Raw genomic sequence first — 22,013 nt, 5'->3', positions numbered from 1 at the left:
ATGACTTTTTCATTATATATTCATTCTGCAGTGGTTTATTGACAACCATTTACCTGCCACTACTGCCACAGCAACATCTATAATTGTGGTTCTTGTTCAGAACTTGTTTGTTTCAAGTAGCTTTACTGTTCAAATTGTGACATTTTACTCAAACAATTGGTAAAAACATGTTTAAACATTCACTATTGTTAATGTTAAACATGTTAAAAAAAACATGTAGAATAATTGAAAAAACTGAAAAGTGTTTTTGCAGATTTTATTGAACATAATTGAATAGACACTATAACAAATTGGGGAAAAAAATGAACTATACATTAAAGCAAAAAAGGCAAAAAAATAAATGTCACTATTTAAAACACTTTAAAAACAAATGAGAAAAAATGAACAACTGTACATTAAAGCAAAAAAAAAAAAAGAAAAGTTTAACACACTATTTAAAACACTTTAAAAAGGTCTTCACGTCAATTGCTGGTTATTGTCCTGTTGCTGGACCGCCACTTCTGGGACTGACTGCACCTAGACAAACAATTTAAATAAATTGAGTGAACAGAACTTCAAGATTCAATGTCAAGATTTTGTATTGGTACACTGTACACACTATTGGCAAGTGCAAAAATGAAATACTATACTCATTCCATAAAGTGGTATTGGTCCATCCCTACAAGTAATAGTCAATTGCCACAGTCATTTAAGTGAAATGCTCACAAGAAGTGTATATTTGTACCTGTAGTTTACTGTGGGCTGGGGCATGTTTTAAAACATTTGTGACGAGTTCCTCCACAGCTTTGTCCTGTAGTCCGGATCGACTCAGCATGATAGCCCCTGTTGTGTAGAATGCATTTTTTTTTTAATTTTTTATTTCTTGTGTGATTACAATGTTTTACAAAACAAGTGGTGGACTCATTTAATATATGAAGAGTTCAGATGCAAAAGCCTCTAAATGCCATTTGAAATTTTCTTCTTTAATGATGATTTTTATCAAACTTGTATATTTAAGTTCAGCAATTTCACTTAAATACCAATTAATAGGTAATTATCATTGCCATTTAAGTGAAATCACTGAACTTAAATGTACAAGCTTGATAAAAATGATCATTCTAGAAGAAAATTTCAAATGGCACTTAGAGGCTTTTGCATCTGAACTCTTCATATATTAAGGGCATTTTGATATTGTCTTTTAGATTTGAAAACAGCAAGCTATATTTTAAAACATGAACCAATTCTAAAGCAGAAAATGTTTAGACAAGCATAAATAAATTTTTTGTGCTGTGGAACATCCACACAATTATTACCAAATATTAAACTCACGTTTGATAACCTGGTACACTGCTGTATGCAGCAATGTTTTTTTCCCCTTCTTCCCATGAAGGCTGTAGTTTTTCCAGACACCGCTAGAAGCAACAGCCCGCATGATACGCCTTGTAACTTCTCCCGGGTTGGCTCCACCAATCAGACTGAGATGGTGTGTCTACACAGAGGAAATACAGAAAATTAAAAATCAGTAATGCGGTAAATATTTAGCTCTATATAAAAGATACTTTATGTTTAAACCATTACCCACCAATCTCTTCTTGTAGTCCGGAAGATCTTTCAGTTTTGCCTCCAAGACAGCAAGTTCTTCAAAAGACTGGGCCACATCGATTTCTATTGGGGTCTCCGGACCCGGTCTGGCCCCTCCAATCTGGTTTAACTGGAGAAGTATCTCCTGGATGTTTTTTGACATCACATCCTGGCGGGTCAACATTGTCTTAAGTGTCTCTGTTTCAGAAACACAAAATATTTCAAAGACATTAAAATGAAGGTCAGAAACGTACAAAGTGCAAAGATAACACATTGCAGTTACATGACTGAACAACTTGTACCCACAATGACAGAAGTGTACCCACAATAAAAATTAACATACCTTGTATTACTGTAACCGTTTGGGTTAAGGCGGAGATAGAGTCATGGTAGCCAATTGATGTTTTTGAAAAGATGTTCAAAACAAAGTTAGGTGATTGTCAAGTTCTATAAACAGAAAAGTTTACAGACGCAACACTGTCTACTCAACAATTAAACCTAACTAGTTAAAAAGCCATTTAAAAACTACATTTGAAATAGAGATCCTGGTTAATATACAGAGAACGTGTGGGACCCTTACGGCGGGTTGTTTTTACACTTACCTGTGTTTCGTCGTGAAGCAATGGTGTATTTCTTCTTTTTTCGATTGATATGTTAAAGTACTGCTGTAACGTTAAGTAACTAAAAACTGAAAAGATAGGAAAGTGTGTAAAATAAAACACTAGAAGATAGTCAAAGGATACGAAAAGTGAAAATTCAAACACAATCCGCGCACGTTCGTGAGGCGGGACTTAAACACCAGCAACGGAAGCTCTTCGCTGCAAGCGTTTGAGTTGCATATACTGCCCCCTACTGTACTGAAGGGAAATTGTTGAAATCTGTATGACTTGAATGAGTCTTAAGTGAGACACTACAGGTGAATGGATATTATTTAAAAAAAATTATTATTTTTAAATAATATATATATATATATATATATATATATATATATATATATATATATATATATATATATATATATAATTAAATATAATTATACTATATAGTTTCACTATTTGAATGAAATTAGTGATATAAATCAACTTTTTGATGATGTTCTAATTATATTACCAGCACCTGTAAATATAAAACATCTGAAAACAATTTCGAACTGCTTAAGTCTAGAAATGACGTGGCTAAGACGTGGTGAGGAGGTTAGAAAATGATTGGTCATCACCTGGTCTTTAGACAACGTTGTGGGAAGGTAAGGAAGCGACCAAGCGATGTGGTCACAAGACTACCTTCTGATGACGTTGCCACATAGTCGTGGCATAGTCTTTTGGTGACGCGACGAACCAACGACCAATACTGACGTTACTTTTGGTCGTCGTTACGTCATGTGTTTGCTGGGATGTTCATGCTAGCCATGGACGTGCCGCAGATAGATCGTTTAATATTATGACACTATAATATGTATGTGTGTGTGCAGGCATTTATGTGTGGCTGTCTAAATATGAAGGTGTAATTGTCAAATTATTTCTCTCTTTGTGCACATTTACCACATTGTAATATGTATTTGTGTGTGTGTGTGTGTGTGTGTGTGTGTATGTGTGTGTGTGTGTGTCTAGGCCTGTTTATTGTAATTCCAAGTATTCATTATTCACAGGTAGAACACAGAGAGGCAGAGGCAGAAGTTTTATTGCAAAAGTTACATTTCCCTTACATCCTGGGAAATTTGATATATTTTACATTTATTTTATGTTTTTAATTTATTTTGGAAAGTTTTATATATGAAGGAAACAACATCTGAATGTATTCTGCTTTTAAATGCACTTGTTTGATAAAAATACATTTTTCTCAGTTTTTTGTCCAAAATGTTGTGTTTTTGACAAAACCTACCTCTGTTCAAGAGGCAATAAAAAAAGAACAGATGAAGATAAAATAAAAACGTTTTTTTGCCTAAAAGCAGAGGCTCAGATCTTTATTTTTATATATATCATCTTCATATATTCATGGAAGAAAATATTCAGCGGGGGCATTCAAATTTAGCGAAAATCGTCAAAAACCCTGGCGGTGGCTGGCAACTTTTTTTTAAAACGCTGGCGGGGAAAGAGTTAATTTGGTTTGTTTTGAATTGTAATGTTTGTTAACCATTCCAATTGGGGGCCGGCCGGTGTTGTAGGAGCCATTTTAATGTTTATGTCCAGGTTTGGCCATTAGGTGGCACTAGGGTTATGGCACATCAATTGGGGCTTATCTACTTAGGAGGTTAGCTGTAATCAAGGACAGGTGTTGCCTGAGGGAAAAGGGCAAACTAGTTTTTGACCGCCACCGAGGCTGTGGTTGAATGTTTGTAATGTGAAAGTGTTGGTGAAGATGGAATACTGTTCCGTTATGGAAAAGGAAATCCTTGTGTAAATCCAATAAAATCTCTCACAACAGAGAAGAAAACCGAACTTTAAGCTTTTGTTGCATTATTCAATCAAGCCAAATCGACCACGGTAAGCTATAGCCCACTTCAACCCTCTGCATAACCCTCGGCTGTTTTCAGCTTAGCGGTTGCACTTACTTTAAATGATTTTAAACATATCTTTAAATCTGAGAACTGTTAATAATAACATTATTAATAATAATTATTAACTTAAAAAGTGCAGGGAACACCCAGCTGTAAACATTTTGTAAGTCTATTTTTAGTCTTTTAGTTAAATTTTAGTAGCATTTCCAATTAATTGAAATCATGAAACTTATTCAATTTATTTAGTTGAACTAAAATTACATTTTTAGGTGTTGTAAATGAAATCACGCATCTGCGCCATTCATTTAGGGACATGCACATATATATATTAGCAGCAGTAGTAATATTAATAATAAAATGTTTGATTAGTCTATTACGATAATTATTATTAATATAAATGATAATATGTATAGTAGGCTATAGCAGTTGCAAGTTAAAGTAATGTAATAGGCTAGTGCTGTTTAGGCTATATAAATATATTAGCTATTGTATTTTGCTATTATTATTGGTATTTTGTTAATATATTTGTCCTTGTAATTACATAAATAAATACAAAACTTTTCAGATCTGTCATAAAATGTATTAATTCATCAATTGATGTTATTGTTTTTACCTTCACTTTGTTGCTGCAACAGTTTGTTAAGAATTATGTTGTACAAGTCTTGATTTTCCTTCTCCTTTTTAAGTTTTTCGATCTCTAATTGCAGTTTTGTCTTTTGTAGCTCTAGGACGTCTCTCTGCAGTTCCAGCATTTCTTCTCTAGTAGAGGCTGGAGAGGGTAGTTGCTCTGTAAAAAAAAAAAAAAAATGTGTTCAATTTATGGTAAAATACCGGCAGCTGTTGCTTTACCGTATAAAATACGGTAGCAAGACTTTACGGTAACAAGGTCTTACAGACTTAACTTAAATTTACAGAAATAAACCATATTTCATTATCTGATATAATGTTGTATTATCAACCAATTGAAGTATCAATATCTGTCACAGAAGTGATGAGTCACATGATATATGGAAGCTCAAAATGCAGTTAAGACACTTAATATTATTATATAGAAGCTGCAGTGTCAATTCACACAAACATTAAACACCATCATGGTATACACATGACATTTTTTTAAAAGGCAATAAACATTAATTTAACAACATTAAATGTCACATAAAACCCATGTGTACATAACTTATTAGAAAAAGACTAAGCAAATGAAGAAACAAGTTATTTCCTTAAAGAAAGCTAACATTTAAGTCAGAATTGTTTTTAGTAAATATTTACTTGCATCCATTGACCAGTCTGTCGTTCGACATGATGCATAAAAAAAATCATATGCATATTTGTATGATGTAAAACGTATGTAACATGCGCATGATGTGCGCAAGGATTCAAAATTAGTCTAATTCAGGTGTTACATTTTTTTTCCTGTTGATTTGGATTTTTCAGGTTTACACCACCTATCTCAGTACGATTGAAATTAAATTTGGATCGCGCTCATACAGATTTTATATGAAGTCTTTTCGGTCTGATTGACCCATCAATCTGATTACGTGATAATCCAACAGATTATCTGAGTGCATGTAAACTACTTCTGTTAAAAAGGGATATGAAACCATCAACCAAAAACAAGATACCGCAAGAACCACAGATACCTTTATAGACAGTCAACCATGCAGAGCGATAGGAGATGCCGATAGAGTTCCCAGCCAAGCAGGTGTACTCTCCAGAATCCTCCAAAGACACATTCCTGATCTGCAGTACCTCCATCTCCTTATCCGTAGTGTTGACGCCTGCCGTCTAGAGAAAAGAAGCCGTAGAGATTTGAGAAAACCCACCAGAGGAGAGTGAGTTTTGACAACGAGTTGTTCATTTTTACTCGCTGTTTGACAAATATTGTAAACTGTGTTACTATATTATTTTGTGTAGGAACATGAACATTTTAGCTGAAATTGATAGGCACACTTCTGTCAATCTCAGACTAGTAAAGAAGTTTTACCTTCAAGATTCGAACGTACGGCAGTCCGTCAGGGCCGACTCTGCTGCCGTTCACCTCGATGTGCTTCAGCCACTGGATGTGTGGCTGAGGATCACTGAAGACTTTACACTCAAACTCCACGTCACTTCCCACCACTGCGGTGCGGTTAGCAGGCAAACCGGCCTGGAGGACGGGCCTGTGCTGTGAACGCTCTGTATCACACACACACAAACATTATATCTAGTGTGGTTAAAATGAGCACACATAAATTGGTTTCACTCCTTTCCCTGATCATCCCTCTTAAAGAAATCGAGAGAGCGCTTTTTGTGTGAGTGTAGTGAAATATTGCTGGAGTGTATAGTAGAGTGCAATAGTATTTATAGCTCCTAACGGTAACACTTTATTTTACGACCCGCAAACAACTGTGTAAGTACACTGAAATTACGGTGTACGTTTCTGTAATTTTAGTGTACTTCCGTGTAGGTATAAGGGAACAATATGTTAAGTTTGGGGTAATAAAGGGGTAACAAACAGATAAACAACCTGCAAATAACTTTGTAAGTACACTGAAATTACGGTGTAAGTTTCTGTAATTTTAGTGTACTTCCGTAAGGGAACAATATGTTAAGTTTGGGGTAATAAAGGGGTAACAAGCAGATATACAAGAAAATTATTTAATTAGTTAAAAAATAACAGGTACCTATTCTGTTAATATATTCCAGGCAAAAATTGTACGTCTGTTGTTTATAAAACATATCATATTTCTGGCAAAATATGTTCTTGTGCAATGTTACAGGGTAATTTTGCCATCTGTGGGTTAAAAATTTAACACACACACATTTATATATATATATATATATATATATATATATATATATATATATATGCACTTTGATAAAAATTAAATTTATTGGTTTTCTTACTAGATTACTTGATGTTAAGTCAAAATAATTTGTTTTTGCTATGATTTTAATTTAGACCTTACCATGTGGTAACCGTAATTAGTACTTGCGTTATCCCATTGCATTGCAATGACACTTAAATGTCAGGGCAAATATACTGTGTAATTAAAACTTTTTTTTTTTGATAACAGTACCTTTCTCTGTAATTATTACAGTGCAAATAGTGTTGTTTCGTATTGCTACATAGTAAGTAGCGTTTGTTACCCCCTTGTTCTGTGTAGTTACAGGGTAAGTGTAACTCCTGCGGGCTGTAAATTAAAGTGGTGCTTGTTACCCCCTTTTTACCCCAAACTTACATATTGTTCCCTTATACTTACACGGAAGTACACTATATTTACAGAAACGTACATCGTAATTTCAGTGTCCTTACACAGTTGTTTGCGGGTCGTAAAATAAAGTGTTACCCTCCTAACTTAATAAAAGAGGCTGTGTGACTGAGGAATGATTACCCCAAAATGTGCATCTGTATGCAAGTTTGAGGAACTTTTTTTAAGTTGCTGATCCCTGATTTAACTTTTATACATTTTAGGTATTGCTGAAGATGAATAGATAAAGGTTTTTTTTTTTTTTGTGCGACAAAACTAAACTAAACTTTTTTCAACAACTCTGGCTGCATGGAAATGTTGCAACCTATAGGCTCATTGGAAATGAGTTCTTCCACTTGCATTTCTTGAAAACTCTCACTTACAAATTACATTTAAAAAGTATAATGACCTTGCCCCCAAAAATAATGACCTTGATCAAAATCCTGCACACGATGTCCTATTACAATTATAACCTCTGATTGTTCTAGGAGGTCTTAATGGCATAAATGTATTAGTGTCTTGTGTGAGAGTGACTAATTCCAATGGTGTTTATGGTGCAGATGATTAAACTGTGTTTGGCACAGTTGCCTCTGTCTACATGGGTTCACTGATTGGCTGATGTGGACTTGATTGATACCTTGATGCCAGCCAGTTACCGTATGAAATGGATTACCTAATTCCACTTACTCTAATCTCAGACACTAACCATGTCTCAAACACATCTGAATTCACTGCTTCACGTAAACACTTTTCCATTTGGAATGGATCATTTAACACACACCATCACAAGAATACATGTGCTTGTCCTTGTAGATGACATTTACATCAACTTAAAGGAGAACTCCGGTGCAAAATGAACCTTTGGTCTAATAAAACATCGGTACCTAGTCAATCGTTCTCTGAGATTTGATTTCATGATAATCGAATGTAAAGAGTTTTATCTCTAAAAAATGTCCAGCGTATAATGCTAATGGGGGCATTGACTAAGCAAAAAGAAATCGCTAGTTTTTACCACTAACAAGACTCAAAATAGCCCCACACTAACACAGAAACATAATGAGGGTCCATACATGCAAAACTAAGCATTGCGAACTTTGTAAGTGTACAGACCGTTTAATGAGAAGATACTTTATAAAGACAGTGCACTTCGTGTATACAGGCGGCGCCATCTTTGGAAAACAGTCTCGACAAGTCAAATCACGAACGACATGCTGATTAGTTCACTTTTGAAAAAACTTTTGCTGATAATTTACTCACCCCCATGTCATCCAAGATGTCCATGTCTTTCTTTCCTCAGTCGAAAAGAAATTAAGGTTTTTGATAAACATTCCAGGATTTTTCTTCATATAATGGACTTCAATGGGAACCGGATGGTTCAAGGTCCAAACGACAGTTAATAACAGTTTCAGATGCAGCTTCAAATGTCTTTAAACGACACCAGACGATGAATAAGGGTCTTATCATGCGAAACGATCGGTTATTTCAAAGCTTATTCCAAAAATGTAACTTTTCTAAGGACAAATGCTAGCCTTGTAATATATTGTGAGGCGCGTTTGCAACGTCACGTAATACGTAATTGCGTTCAGAAGGTCACGGGCGACGTAGCCGGAAATACAGAATCAAAATCGTCCGACATCGTTGTTTTACCTTTTAATTCCTTTTTTGTAAACGGCGTTTGAGTTAGTTTGCACGTTCAACCTATGCGTTCAACTTGTAAACACTGACTCTGCACTTCCGGCTACGTCGCCCGTGACCTTTTGAACGTAATTACGTATTACGTGACGTTGCAAACGCGCCTCACAGAATGGAGAAAGGCTAGCATTTGTCCTTAGAAAAGTTACATTTTTGGAATAAGTTTTGAAACAACCGATCGTTTCGCATGATAAGACCCTTATTCATCGTCTGGTGTCGTTTAAAGACATTTGAAGCTGCATCTGAAACTGTTATAACTGTCGTTTGGACCTCGGTTGGACCTGGTTCCCATGGAAGTCCATTATAAGGAGAAAAATCCTGTAATGTTTTCATCAAAAACCTTAATTTCTTTTCGACTGAGGAAAGAAAGACATGGACATCTTGGATGACATGGGGGTGAGTAAATTATCCGCAAAAGTTTTCAAAAGTGAACTAATCCTTTAACCGTATGAAGTTCAGCAAACTTCTGAACTGTATGAACGGAGTTCAGGGATCGACTTGTAGAGACTAAGATGGCTCCTGTCCGTATACGCGAGGAACTGTTTTTTTAAAGTATCTTCTTATTACGGTCTGTACACTTACAAAGTTCTCAATGCTTCGGTTTGCATGTATGGACCCTCATTATGTTTCTGTGTTCGTGGTATAAACTAGCGATTTTGAGTCTTGTTAGTGGTATAAACTAGCGATTTCTTTTTACTTAGTCAATGCCCCCAGTACTAGCATTATACGCTAAACAGTTTTAACTCTTTACATTCGATTATCATGAAAACAAATCTCAGAGAACGGTCGACTAGGTACCGATGTTTTATTAGACCAAAGGTTCATTTGGCACCGGAGTTCTCCTTTAACTTTTAAAATGCACAAGAAATAAGACTGACCGACTACGTCCAGCTGGTAGGTGTGATTGATGCTGCCGTATTTGTTTTCCACCAGGCAGGTGTAGTTGCCTTTGTCTGACGGCACCACCGACTCCATTATGATGGTCCCCATGTTCTCCCGAATCTGTGCAGTAACAGATAAGAGCTTTGAATGATACCAGGATGTCCAATCAGTGCAGTTTCCAGGAGGGAAAAAATAAACATAGCCTCATAATGTACCAATTATATTTAAATAAAAAGGTGAATCTGATTCAGAGCTCTTCAATTTTAGATTAAGACAGATTCACTTGGATCCCAACATGCATTAGAAGGCTGATTGTCTTTTAAGAGCAGCACCAAGTGTGAAAAGAAAAGTGTGTTTTATGGTGGAGAGTGAGAATCAGGCCACTCCATGTCCACAATTGTGTGTGATCTGAATATCATGTTGTAACAGAGTCGTTTGAGATGGAATATCACCAAACAGCGTAGGGAAATCACAAATTACTTTTATAACATCCTGCTTCTGGGCTTTGGATAAAATCAGATAGAAACAATGGCAATGACTGTAGTATTTCAGAATTAGACAGTCTGGCACACCCCTGAGCATTATAAAGGGAAACGCCATCATCAACAAACAATTCACCAGTAGATGGCTATCACCTCGCAATCCTCGGCAGTGGGTGCTGAAACAACTGCAACAGGCGAAGCAACAGAATTAGAATTCAGATTATCTATTTTTTCAGATGTTTTTCTGGAATGATACAACTTTAACATATTTGCGTGACATGTCCGAAATTTCCGTTTCCGATCTGGAGTATGCACAACATAATCGGTCTCACTCAACTTTTTAGATGCCACGTATCGACCAACAAATCGAGCAGACAGAGCAGAACCAGGGACTGGCAAAAGTATCAATACTTTGTCTTCAGGTTTAATCTCACGAGTAACAGACTTTATGTCGAAATACTTTTTCATGCTCCTCTGAGCTAAAGACAGATGTTCTTTTGCAAGCGTACACGCAGTATGCAAGCGCTCTCTGAATCGGCTAACATAATCCAGTATATTTTCCTTAGGTTCGGCAGCCTCACGCAACATTCCCTCTTTTAAAACTTTTAGTGGACCATGCACGGCATGTCCGAACTCTAGATCCTCAGGACTAAAACAAAGGGACTCTTTAACGCTTTTGCGAACACCAAATAAGACTAACGGGACTCATCCCACTCTTTACCGGAGTTTCACCACACATATCCATATTGCAACACTTTGAATACGTACGAGTACGTAACAAGCTGCAATGTTAGCATGTCGTCCTTCAAATAAGTCTGAGTGACAGAATTTTATACATGACGACAAAAGGGCTACAGACAATAGTAAACGGTCCTGTCAGTAGATAGATGAACACTACAATCTACTCTGAGCAATGTTGTTTCATCAGTTGTATTTGGTTCACACCTTTACAGACACAGATAGAGTTGGTTGCATCTTGAGGCACAGTAACAATGCAAATGCATCTGACTAAAGTTAACTGAAATACACAATCTTTCACTACAATTCAATCGTACAACACAGCAAACAGGTTAGAATTATGTAATAATGTTTTTGATAAACAAGGAAAGCAGCATGCCATGAAGTAATCGAAAATGCCAGGTGTCTGATTGAGAGTTTAATGCATGCTTTTTTTCTCTATGGTTTCTTTTTCCAGTTGCCCTCACCTTGAAGCCTCCGATTCGCTGGTCTTTCTTAAACTCTTTGCCATTTTTGAGCCACTTGAGAGTTGGTTTAGGGTTACCATTGGCCAGGCAACGAAACTTGACCGTTTTGCTGGCGGGAACCTCGAGGAGCTTATTCTCCATCTTATCAGGATGAGCCCAAACTGGAGCCATTGCTGAGGAACAGATAGAATAAGATGGGGAAAAATAAAAGAGGCATTTGAAACTACTGTTTCGAAACTAAATGAAACTACAATGTGAACAATATTAGGAGAATGACCATCTTAGAAAAGTAATCCAAAGCAAAAATAAGTGTAGCCCACGTTACAGGAGTGTGATTGTACTAAAGACTAGTCGCCAGATCACTGTTCTTATCACACTGGGGAAGTATTCAGTTGCTGCCGTGTGCACATTAGGGTTGAAAGATTTTGGAAAATATCAAAAAACAATTTCACCAATATTGCGATTGCGATTTAATATGCAATCATTTTTCAAGCTGTTTATCTTCTCATTGAATAGTAGGCTGGGAATCTTACTGATGACTTCATAGCGGGAGATTCAATCAGCTGCATTCATACCAATGCACAGATCTCTGGTGAAATATAAGATGTGGTTTGTCCTATCTGTTTAATCCTAACTGACTGGGTTTATTAATTAAGCCCCGTAAGGTCCGCCATGCTGGTTTGTTTCCATCTAACTTAGCTACCACAATTCCTTGCACTCAGGTAGTTTGGTAGTCGCCATCGCACGTCTGCAGCTATTGTTATTAAAAATGATAGCCTGCAAGAAGCTTGCGATCAAACTTGTCTGTGCGCTGATTTGCAGCAAAAAGGAGAAAAAGAAAAGAACATTATGGAGGAGGAAATTGTTGGGGAGATGCGTTACTCATTATGTTCACCTGTTTCGTGTTTAGTTTCTTCTTTACTCTAGCCCTGTGTGAAAGTCTTTCTTTGTTTGTTGTCTTTGTTTTATTGTCTCTTTAGGTGCTGTTGAATTATCGTCTTCATCTTGGATTATTTGCTTGTCTTTCTTTAATAAATTGCTGTATGAAGATCCACATCATAACTACTCCTAACCTGCAACTATACACTATTTAATTTACTGAAACAAAGCTTAAAATGATGTTTGAATGATTGTGATGAGGTTATAGCCAATCACAACAAAAGTCATATAAATATAAAGATCTTACGATTGCAAAGATGAATTGCCGGTTAGAAGGGTGAGAATGATCTCACTTGATTTTGTTGAAAAAACTTACCCTCCTCTTGGATGTCTGGTCTGCTCTGTGATTGAAGAGGCTGAGTTAGGAGTACTAAGATCAGCAGCATCATGGTTTTCTTCATCATTATCATCAAGGATTCTCTCTGCATCCGGTCAGCCCTGAAAAAACATAATTTATTTTCATTTTCTCCATTGTTACAGCACCTCTCTTCCCAGTCTGTCTGTAACGCTCTGTTTAGTTCCTGTCTCATTGAAGCCCCTCCTTCCAAAGAGAACAGTGTGCTCTAATTGGTCGGCTGGACCAGTTTATTGCGATTGGTCAACCGCTTAAAGCGTTTTTGGGGAAATGTCCCGCCCCGTACAATAACTGCTGTTGCATCCCAATTCGCCTACTTATAAAAAAAAAAGAAGAAACGTCCCTTTTTCAGGACTGTGTATTTCAACAATAATGTTGTAAAAATCCAAATAACTTTACAGATCTGCACTGAAAAGGGTTTAAACAGGGGTGCTTCTCAATATCCCTCCTCGTCTCCTCGCTCCTCCGTTCTCCATTCTATGACCTGGAAACTGATTGAGCTCAGCCATCTTGTAGGACATCTTGCCCTTCAGATACAATGTGATTTGTGCTGCGCTATGCCATATGATATTATATATATGTGTGTGCGTGTACACATATAACATTGAAATCAACACACGAATCATGAGCTCAGTTCTTTTTTAGAATAAAACATTTATTCAAACATTAAATCTGACAACAAAGGAAGAAATTATACAAATATTAAAACACCTGACAAGCCAACTTGAATGGAGATACAGTATGTCTCCATGACACAGCTTTTCTGACGATGTCAAAATTGTATCGTACAGCTCAGGAAATTTCGACAGTACTAGCCGTTCATCCATTTTGATTCCGTGTTTGTTTCTACGTCCCATTGTAGTACATGTTTAAACTGCCCTGTCAATCATCTTGGCATTTCAGGGAGTTTAGAAACTGTGACATATATAGAGATTTAGAGAATAACTACCTTTAGAGGGACTTTGTGCTTTGGAACTTTTGGGAAATTTGGGAAGAGAAACTGTATGGTTACTGGAATAAAATGATATCACAATAAAGGCTAAATTTATGACCTAGTTGATATAAAATATTAAAAGATTTTCCTTTGTTTTCCTTTTAACTACAAACTGGCGGTTAAAGCTGGCCCAGTTGCTAGACTGCCAGTAAATAAGGGGGCTATTTGGCCCAAACCATTTCCTGTTTTATTCTTCTGGGAAAACTGACTCATGGTGAAAAAATGAGTGTGTGTGTGTGTGTAAGGGCAGAACAATCAAAGAGGATTGCAAAATGATGTAAAGTAGAGGAAGTTTGTCAGCTGACCAATCTGATGGATTTGTGATATATTGGATAATTATTAGGGCAACAATAAATAAAGCAACAGTTCAAACAGAAGCAGCAAACGGTTAAGAATTGGTTACCTACATCATTTATTTAGTCGCATATCATGCAAGAATAGAGAACCTTTTTATTTTCCACAGATTTCAAACCTTCCTCAAAAGTTCTTGGAAATGCACAAAATAGGGCTTATATGCTCTGTGTTCAAAATAGTTATTATACAAGCAGTTTTTTTTTACCTCATCAATATCTACTTTGCATGTACTTTCAAAAAACAATCGTCGCGCCACTATTTGACAGATAAAGGTCCATTAAAATAATAATGGTGATCAATCATAGCGGTGTGGTGACCTAACACTTAAGGCATTTTTCTTTATACAGAACATAACATATACACTCTATTTCTTCTCTTTAATATTAATAATAATAATATTATTCAAATTCAATAGAACAGAAGAGCATGTGTTTTTATTACAAACCAACATGAGAGTCCATTTTGTGTACTCACATTTTTCTTTCTGAAATCAAGACAACTCCAGCTCAGGTTCAGATGTTCATAAAATAACTGGCTCCCAAATATTCACTGGTCGAAGCTCCACGTTTCTCCCTCTGACAGATGTATTCGTCCTAAATATTGTGTGAAGATTATCACTATGACTGACTCTTAGACTAACAACCAATTTCAGTTGGCAGTCTGACTCCACCTCCATCACTAACACACGGGTGTTTGTGCGTACCCCTGGTCAGAACCAATGGCCCACCACACCACAAAACCCCAAAAGCTAGTTATTTTAGTCGATTAAGTTTTAAATTATAGGTATTTTTCTGGATATCCTTTGTTAACCACCGGGGACCGCTGGAGCACTTGGATGGATTGCTCAACAATCCCTGAGTTGTTATTTAATGCAACAAAGCGTGCTTTGAAATCTCTTTGCTATGCGGTTAACTCAACATTGATCTGGACTGTAACTACAGTAGTGTGTGCCAAGAAAACATTTTAAAGCAGTTTATCATCTTTATATAGGATTTCCGGTGCTGGAAACAGCGGTTTATGAAGTTCTCCAGAAGCATCAATCCTGGGTTTCTTTATTCAGTGAACATTAGCGAGACTCTACCACACTCGCACTATGGAGAAAACTATCCTTTTAGCAAGGCCATCAACAAGTAAAGATTTTTGGATCACGAAACGTAGTAAAGCATCCACCATCAGTGGCTAACTGCTCATGCTAACCAGACAAACCTTGCTCACTCCTTGTAGAATTAGCATCCAGCAAAACGTGCCACGGATTCAAGACTGTTTGTTGATCATATAGGCAACATGACATCATGACTTTTGCGTAAACATACACGCCACTTTCGAGTCAAGTGGCGTGTTATCTCTACCCATTTTGAGCTTTTCGCGTGTATGCATGTATGTCTACGCCATTAATGTGGCGTAGCACACATTGTCATCAAATAACATCAAATGTCCGAGCGAAACGAAGCAAAATGTAGATCTACATCTGGGGAGCGATCTTTTTTTTCCTAGGATGGTAAGGGTACACTCATAAATGCCATTAACCCCAGTGACGGGGTTGAGGGAAGTCATATATTTATATATAGAGTAATAACGTTAAGTCAACGGCGTTCATAAACACGCTGAAAAGCGATTATGCGTGTTGATAGCACGCCAAAAATGGAAATACGAATTGGCGTGTCATACACGCGCTACTTCATGAGATCAGTCTGATATAGGGATGATTTCACTATAAATCATCATGTCCACAGTCTGACGCAAGCGTGCAAAGTTGTTTATTTTTTTATTCGAGAAGGAATGGCGGAAGGAAGTGAGATTTTCCAGCCTTTTAAGAGGACCAAATCTGAGGTGTGGTCATATTTTGGTTTTTACAAAAGTCCTGAGGGAAACTTAATCGAGGATGGTCACCCTGTCTGCAGAACATGCACAAACAAGTCGCTGTAATAAGGGGAAACACTTCAAATCTGTCGATCCACTGTTATAACTTATAGGCCTTGTGTAGCCCCGCCCCTTTTCAGCTCTGCGCTCGTTGTCTTTTGACTTCCGGTCTGTATTTTCACAGCGATCTTGCATAGGTATGAATGAACTGCTCATAAAAATTTCCCGGTTGACATTTGTTAAGACATCTGCATTACAATGCTTATGAGAAACATTACATTACATAACTCTACAATAAGTAAATCCACTTCACCAGCTAATTACTCCTTGACAGCGATGCCATAGAAATATACAGAGCGACCGCAAAAACGGAAGTTCAAAGACAATATTCTAAAGATGACGTACTGATCTAATACAAATGATGAAGTACTTATCCAATACATCGTGAATAAAAGGCATTTATCTTAAAACAAGCTTAGTGCCCCATGAACTTTTGGCGTTTATAGGAGCATACACTGAAAAAAATAATATGCTTACTTATCTAATCAATAAAATTGTGGCAACATATTACAAGCAATATTATTAATTAAATTGTACAAATTAGAATTAATTAGAATGTTAATTTGATTAACTATTACTCAATTCTAATTTGTTCAATTTAATAAATAATATTGCTTGTAATCTGTTGCCACAATTTTATTGATTAGATAAAGAATATTCATTTTTACAGTGTATGCAATCACTTAGTACAGCCGTAGCTGGTTTTAAGTCTACCACGTATGGTTACGTTTTTATGGCTTATATCTCAAATGTCAATGGAGAAATTGTATTGAATTTTTACTTTATGAGATTCTGCACAGTTCAGCGCACTTGGGTCGGCGTTCGTAGATCGACTGGTAGAGACTATTTTTCCAAGATGGCTTCTTCCTGTATTCGCGAAGTTGACTGTGTATAAAATATCTTCTTATTAAACTGTTTGGACACTGACAAAGTTCTCAATGCTTCGGTTTGAATGTAGGGACCCTTATTATGCTACCATGTTACTGTGGGGCTATTTTGAGCCTTGTTAGGGGTAATAACAAGCGATTTTTATTTGTCTATGCCCTATAGACTGGCGTTATACTAGCATTATAGGCTAAACTGTTTTTAGAGATAAAACTATTTACATTCGGCAATCATGAAAACAAATCTCAGATAACGGTTGACTAGGTAACAATGTGTAATTAGACCAAAGGTTCATTTTGCGCCGGAGTTCTCCTTTAAAAGGGGAAACTGTGAAAATGCATCTAAAACGAACAATTTTATCAATTTAAACTAAACATTGGACTCAATATAGTGTTCCCTACAACTTACTAAAGATCCAGTGATCCATGTATATTGACATGCAGCCAGGAATCGTGTTGCCTGACATTTATTGCCTGATTTCGACACCGGGGAAATAAAAGCAATATAGACCTAAACATGAAGCAAATTTGCCTGTGAACGCTTTATATAAATACAATACAGGTAGGTCTAAATCCGGGTGATCACTTATATATCAGTGTTATATATCATATCGTCCATCCCTAAAACTTATAGGTTTTTTTTTTTGGTCAGTGTTTATTAAAAAACATCCAATAATGCAGAATATGCAATGATAAATATTTAACTGATAAATTGTTAATATATATAACAATACAAAATATATGTGTATGGTTTTACAGCTAAAATCAGCATATTGACACAAAATGATAACTGCAAATTAGAGCCAGACCGATAAAGGATTTTGAAGGCCGATACCGATACAAATATGTGTTGGCTTTAAAATCCGATATTCCGATATATCGGCCGATATTATTTTTATTTCAGAAACGTGCAACAAAATATTAACAGATTTCCCTAACATTAGTTATTTATTTATGAGTTTTAACTAAAATCATATGATAATGCATTTTAAAAAGAAACTTGTTTCTATTGTCACAACAGAACAGAGGAACATCAAAATATATTAAAGTTCTGATAAATAAAATAATAATTACTCCCTACATTGCCTAATAATAGTTATAAGCTACCTTATAATTACAATGTCAACTTGCTTATTCCCTTTACCTGCACTTTTTGACAACACACGACATGGTTGATGCGTGATTCGTCCATTTTTATTTTATTTTTGAAATATTCATTTATCAGCCATTATAACTGCCGATACCGATATTTTAGAAAATGCCTAATATCGGCCGATAATATCGGCCTGCCGATATATCGGTCTGGCTCTACTGCAAATCCACCTTTGGCTGACTGGAGTCCAGTTGTTTCGATCCATTTGCTTCTCTTTCTATAGCAGTCTGTAAAAATATACCTCTGTTTTTTTGCCAAATCTAGTTGTACAGTTGTGTTTGTTTTTTGCATTCACGCTGAAAACATATACAGCCGCTCAGTCTTTTTGCCACTCACTGTGAGTAACTGCAGGCACTCCGGCCCACGGTGACGTCACGTGCATAGCCTCTATTACTGCCTGAATCTGATGAACGTTACTGTGAACTCGTTCATTCTGGTGTCTGTGAACGCATGCTCTCTCAGTTTAACTTCGTTCAATCGGGTGCCAGATTTCTATAACATTAAACCATTAGACACACTGATTTACACAGTTTTTTTTTTAAATATGTTCTTCATAATCCTTAATGAAAAAGCATTTCAGACTGTAAGTTAGATAGGGTCATTCAGGAACTCCCAAACTTGGTCCTTCTCCGGACAGAGATCGAATGGTGTGCATGATCTTTTATCCTTCACAACTCGCAAGGCCGGGAAGCGTTTCGCCAACAGCTCACAAACCGTGAAATGCCTCTGTTCAGCAGCCTGTGTGCATATACAATCACAACCACAGAAATGAATAGACCTTAATCAGAGTAGTGACATGTTTAACTTTTGAGAGGAATTATCAAAGCTGCGTGGGGTAAAATTACAGTGTGTTCAACATATTGTGCTGTTGTTTAACAACATTCATTGTCCAGCTGATGAATCGCTTTCCAAAAAATGTAAAGAAAAAAAAAAACAGTTTTGAAAATATATCATCTAGGACCTTTACACAGTAGCCATTTTAAAATTGCAAGTCTGCCTTGTTTTCACCTGCATGAAAGGAATAGTTCACCCAAAAATAAAAATTCTGTCATTATTTACTCACCTTTATGTCGTTCCAAACCTAAAAAAGCTTTCTGTTCAACCATTGAGAGCTAATCAACTACCACTTTGACGCTTCAGAAAGTTCATAAAGAGATCGTAAAACTAATCCATTTGAATTGAGCGGTTTAAGGGCGTCGATCACTTTATATGATAAAGTCTTACTTGAGGGTGAGTTAAAGGATTAGTTCACTTTTGAAAAAACTTTTGCTGATAATTTACTCACCCCCATGTCATCCAAGATGTCCATGTCTTTCTTTCCTCAGTCGAAAAGAAATTAAGGTTTTTGATGAAAACATTCCAGGATTTTTCTCCTTATAATGGACTTCCATGGGAACCAGGTCCAACCGAGGTCTAAACGACAGTTAATAACAGTTTCAGATGCAGCTTCAAATGTCTTTAAACGACACCAGACGATGAATAAGGGTCTTATCATGCGAAACGATCGGTTATTTCAAAACTTATTCCAAAAATGTAACTTTTCTAAGGACAAATGCTAGCCTTTCTCCATTCTGTGAGGCGCGTTTGCAACGTCACGTAATACGTAATTACGTTCAAAAGGTCACGGGCGACGTAGCCGGAAGTGCAGAGTCAGAGTGTTTACAAGTTGAACGCATAGGTTGAACGTGCAAACTAACTCAAACGCCGTTTACAAAAAAGGAATTAATAGGTAAAACAACGATGTCGGACGATTTTGATTCTGTACTTCCGGCTACGTCGCCCGTGACCTTTTGAACGTAATTACGTATTACGTGACGTTGCAAACGCGCCTCACAATATATTACAAGGCTAGCATTTGTCCTTAGAAAAGTTACAATTTTGGAATAAGCTTTGAAATAACCGATCGTTTCGCATGATAAGACCCTTATTCATCGTCTGGTGTCGTTTAAAGACATTTGAAGCTGCATCTGAAACTGTTATTAACTGTCGTTTGGACCTCGGTTGGACCTGGTTCCCATTGAAGTCCATTATAAGGAGAAAAATCCTGGAATGTTTTCATCAAAAACCTTAATTTCTTTTCGACAGAGAAAAGAAAGACATGGACATCTTGGATGACATGGGGGTGAGTAAATTATCTGCAAAAGTTTTTTCAAAAGTGAACTAATGACGGAATTTTTATTTTTGGTTGAACTATCCCTTTAAATCCACCATGCCATCTAACTAAGGTCTATTACTTGGAGCCTACATTTTAAAATCAAGTTCTATTAAGAGTTAAGTCAAATGAAATGGTGAGTTCATCAAATATAGCCATGTTGAGCAGTAGTAGTACCTTATGAAGTGGTGTTGATCCATCATCATCAGTCAGACATGGATCAGCCCCACGGTCTAACAGTAGCTTTAGCACACAATGGTGTCCGCAGTAAGACGCCCTATGAAGGGGTGTCGCCCCGCCACGAGTCTGTGCATTCACACAAGCGCCACTGTCCAGGAGTAACTCACACACTGACAGATGACCTGCTCGGCTGGCATAATGCTGCTCCAAAGAATAAGAAGGTTCTGGGTTATGAATTATGAGATGATTGCATTAGTGGTGAATTTTAAAATGAACAAACCAAAGCAGTGTAGTGTGCCTGGTCCCTCATATTTGGATCAATTCCTCTTTTAATTAACGCCCTGACTCTCTCCACATCTCCATCCATTGCAGCTGACCAAATACCTACAAACAAGTATTCACATGTTTTTGATATACCAATATTGTGTGACATGATGATATATGAACATAAGCAGCAGCACCTCTCTCAAAGTCCATCTCCTCCAGGGTTTGATGGACGCTTGGTGTTGAGCGATGGGCACTACAGGTGCATTGACTTCCGTGGGAATCCATCCTAAATGCTATAAACCAGCATAGACCAGTTTTGTGATATATAAAGTGAAGTGTAAAGTGGATGCAAGTTTAAAGAACTGTGTATTAAATAAACGTGCTCATTGTATTTTGTATAAGCCACATCAAAAATAAACATCACATACTTATATTTGTTATGGACACTATGACTAAATCAGTTCAGCTCTTGATCACATTTAGCTGCCTGATGACGAACAATTAACACTTTTGTTTAAGTAACGGAACAACCAACACCTATAAAAGGTGTAAAACACTGTCATTACCAGCACATGAGTTGGAAAATACCGCAACATGAGCACTAGTGAAGGGGATGTGCAACTGCGTTCAACAACAAAACGAATGGCCTTTCAAAATAAAAGTCCTGATTTTGATACTTTTACCATTGACATACCAAAATAAAAGTCCTCCAGTAGGCGGCATACCCATACCATTGGATCGTTTTGGTTGGGCTAGTCTTGAACTATACTCGTTTGTTTGTTTTTGTCAACATAAGTATGAGTTTTGTGAACACATATGGGTTTACTGTCTGAGTGTCCACATTAATTTGACCATGTATGGAGAGTCAGACTCTAGTTTAGATGCGATTATTTCTAATATGCTGATTCGCTGGTCAAGAAACAAGTATTCATTATTAGTATCCACATAAATATTAAGCATAAACTGTTTTCAACACTGATAATAAGAAATTATTATTTCTTCAGCAGCAAATCAGCATATTAGAATGATTCCTGAAGGATCACGTGATAATGAAGTCTAATGATGCTGAAAATTCAAGTTTGATCACAGAAATAAATTGCATTTAAATATTTTAAATGTACTTACTTTAAATTGTAATAATATTTCGCAACATTTATAAATTTACTGCATTTTTGATCAAATAAATGTAGCTGTGGTGAGCATAAGAAAAAATCTTACCGACCCCAAACCTTTGAATGTTACTGCATATATCTCCACACACATAAATAAA

At 36.6% G+C, this 22,013-nt stretch overlaps 3 protein-coding genes across 9 annotated transcripts in view; all 3 read right to left on the bottom strand.

Annotated features, from left to right (window-relative positions):
* The window catches only part of LOC120481355 (fibroblast growth factor receptor 1-A), a 32,636-nt gene extending 17,802 nt beyond the window's left edge, over nucleotides 1-14,834 (bottom strand). Inside the window, exons 1-7 of one of the 4 annotated variants that reach the window (XM_089119281.1) lie at nucleotides 14,662-14,834; nucleotides 12,801-12,922; nucleotides 11,546-11,718; nucleotides 9,855-9,978; nucleotides 6,039-6,229; nucleotides 5,695-5,839; nucleotides 4,668-4,841 (exon numbers count right to left, since the gene is read on the bottom strand). In XM_089119281.1, the coding sequence (XP_088975407.1) occupies nucleotides 4,668-4,841; nucleotides 5,695-5,839; nucleotides 6,039-6,229; nucleotides 9,855-9,978; nucleotides 11,546-11,718; nucleotides 12,801-12,922; nucleotides 14,662-14,663 (931 nt within the window). In that variant the 5' untranslated portion in view covers nucleotides 14,664-14,834. The remainder of the gene's footprint in view (nucleotides 1-4,667; nucleotides 4,842-5,694; nucleotides 5,840-6,038; nucleotides 6,230-9,854; nucleotides 9,979-11,545; nucleotides 11,719-12,800; nucleotides 12,923-14,661) is intronic. The other 3 variants (XM_089119282.1, XM_089119283.1, XM_039674977.2) reach the window with 3 other exon arrangements.
* Nucleotides 249-2,392, bottom strand: LOC148973621 (uncharacterized). 2 transcript variants are annotated; one of them, XM_089119177.1, is made up of 5 exons: nucleotides 1,904-2,392; nucleotides 1,562-1,758; nucleotides 1,309-1,468; nucleotides 725-822; nucleotides 249-516 (listed from the first exon to the last, which is right to left on the bottom strand). In XM_089119177.1, exons 2-5 carry the CDS (start codon nucleotides 1,742-1,744, stop codon nucleotides 457-459), a joined length of 501 nt encoding a protein of 166 aa, XP_088975303.1. In that variant the 5' UTR covers nucleotides 1,745-1,758; nucleotides 1,904-2,392; the 3' UTR covers nucleotides 249-456. The 2 variants fall into 2 exon arrangements, with proteins under 2 accessions (XP_088975303.1, XP_088975302.1); XM_089119176.1 differs by having other exon boundaries at nucleotides 1,562-2,392.
* A 2,852-nt stretch (nucleotides 14,835-17,686) lies between the features above and the next one.
* ankrd39 (ankyrin repeat domain 39) lies at nucleotides 17,687-22,009 on the bottom strand. Of its 3 annotated transcripts, none has more exons than XM_089119285.1 (5): nucleotides 21,962-22,009; nucleotides 20,938-21,036; nucleotides 20,757-20,860; nucleotides 20,474-20,677; nucleotides 17,687-18,882 (listed from the first exon to the last, which is right to left on the bottom strand). In XM_089119285.1, exons 2-5 carry the CDS (start codon nucleotides 21,026-21,028, stop codon nucleotides 18,733-18,735), a joined length of 549 nt encoding a protein of 182 aa, XP_088975411.1. In that variant the 5' UTR covers nucleotides 21,029-21,036; nucleotides 21,962-22,009; the 3' UTR covers nucleotides 17,687-18,732. The 3 variants fall into 3 exon arrangements, with proteins under 3 accessions (XP_088975411.1, XP_039530860.2, XP_088975410.1); XM_039674926.2 differs by lacking the exon at nucleotides 21,962-22,009 and adding an exon at nucleotides 21,310-21,399; XM_089119284.1 differs by lacking the exon at nucleotides 21,962-22,009 and adding an exon at nucleotides 21,172-21,375.
* Between the last annotated feature and the right edge of the window lie 4 nt (nucleotides 22,010-22,013).

Source organism: Pimephales promelas, chromosome 14, assembly GCF_988280905.1.
Source record: "Pimephales promelas chromosome 14, fPimPro1.hap1.1, whole genome shotgun sequence".
In the NCBI taxonomy this organism is placed as follows: Eukaryota; Metazoa; Chordata; class Actinopteri; order Cypriniformes; family Leuciscidae; genus Pimephales; species Pimephales promelas.
The sequence above is the reverse complement of the archived record's forward strand: the minus strand, read 5'-3'. Positions and strand labels throughout refer to the sequence as shown.

Bases quoted from the DNA above. Each gene is read 5' to 3' on its own strand.
- LOC148973621 (XM_089119176.1), bottom strand. From the start codon at position 1,834: ATGTGTTATCTTTGCACTTTGTACGTTTCTGACCTTCATTTTAATGTC. The intron at 823-1,308 runs GTGAGTTTAATA...TCTACACAACAG, and splicing joins AGTGTACCAGGTTATCAAAC to GGGCTATCATGCTGAGTCGA. The intron at 517-724 runs GTACAAATATAC...TTGTTTGTCTAG, and splicing joins CAGCCCACAGTAAACTACAG to GTGCAGTCAGTCCCAGAAGT.
- ankrd39 (XM_089119285.1), bottom strand. From the start codon at position 21,028: ATGGATTCCCACGGAAGTCAATGCACCTGTAGTGCCCATCGCTCAACA. The intron at 20,861-20,937 runs GTGCTGCTGCTT...ACTTGTTTGTAG, and splicing joins GGAGATGGACTTTGAGAGAG to GTATTTGGTCAGCTGCAATG. The intron at 18,883-20,473 runs GTACTACTACTG...ATATGCACACAG, and splicing joins GATCAACACCACTTCATAAG to GCTGCTGAACAGAGGCATTT.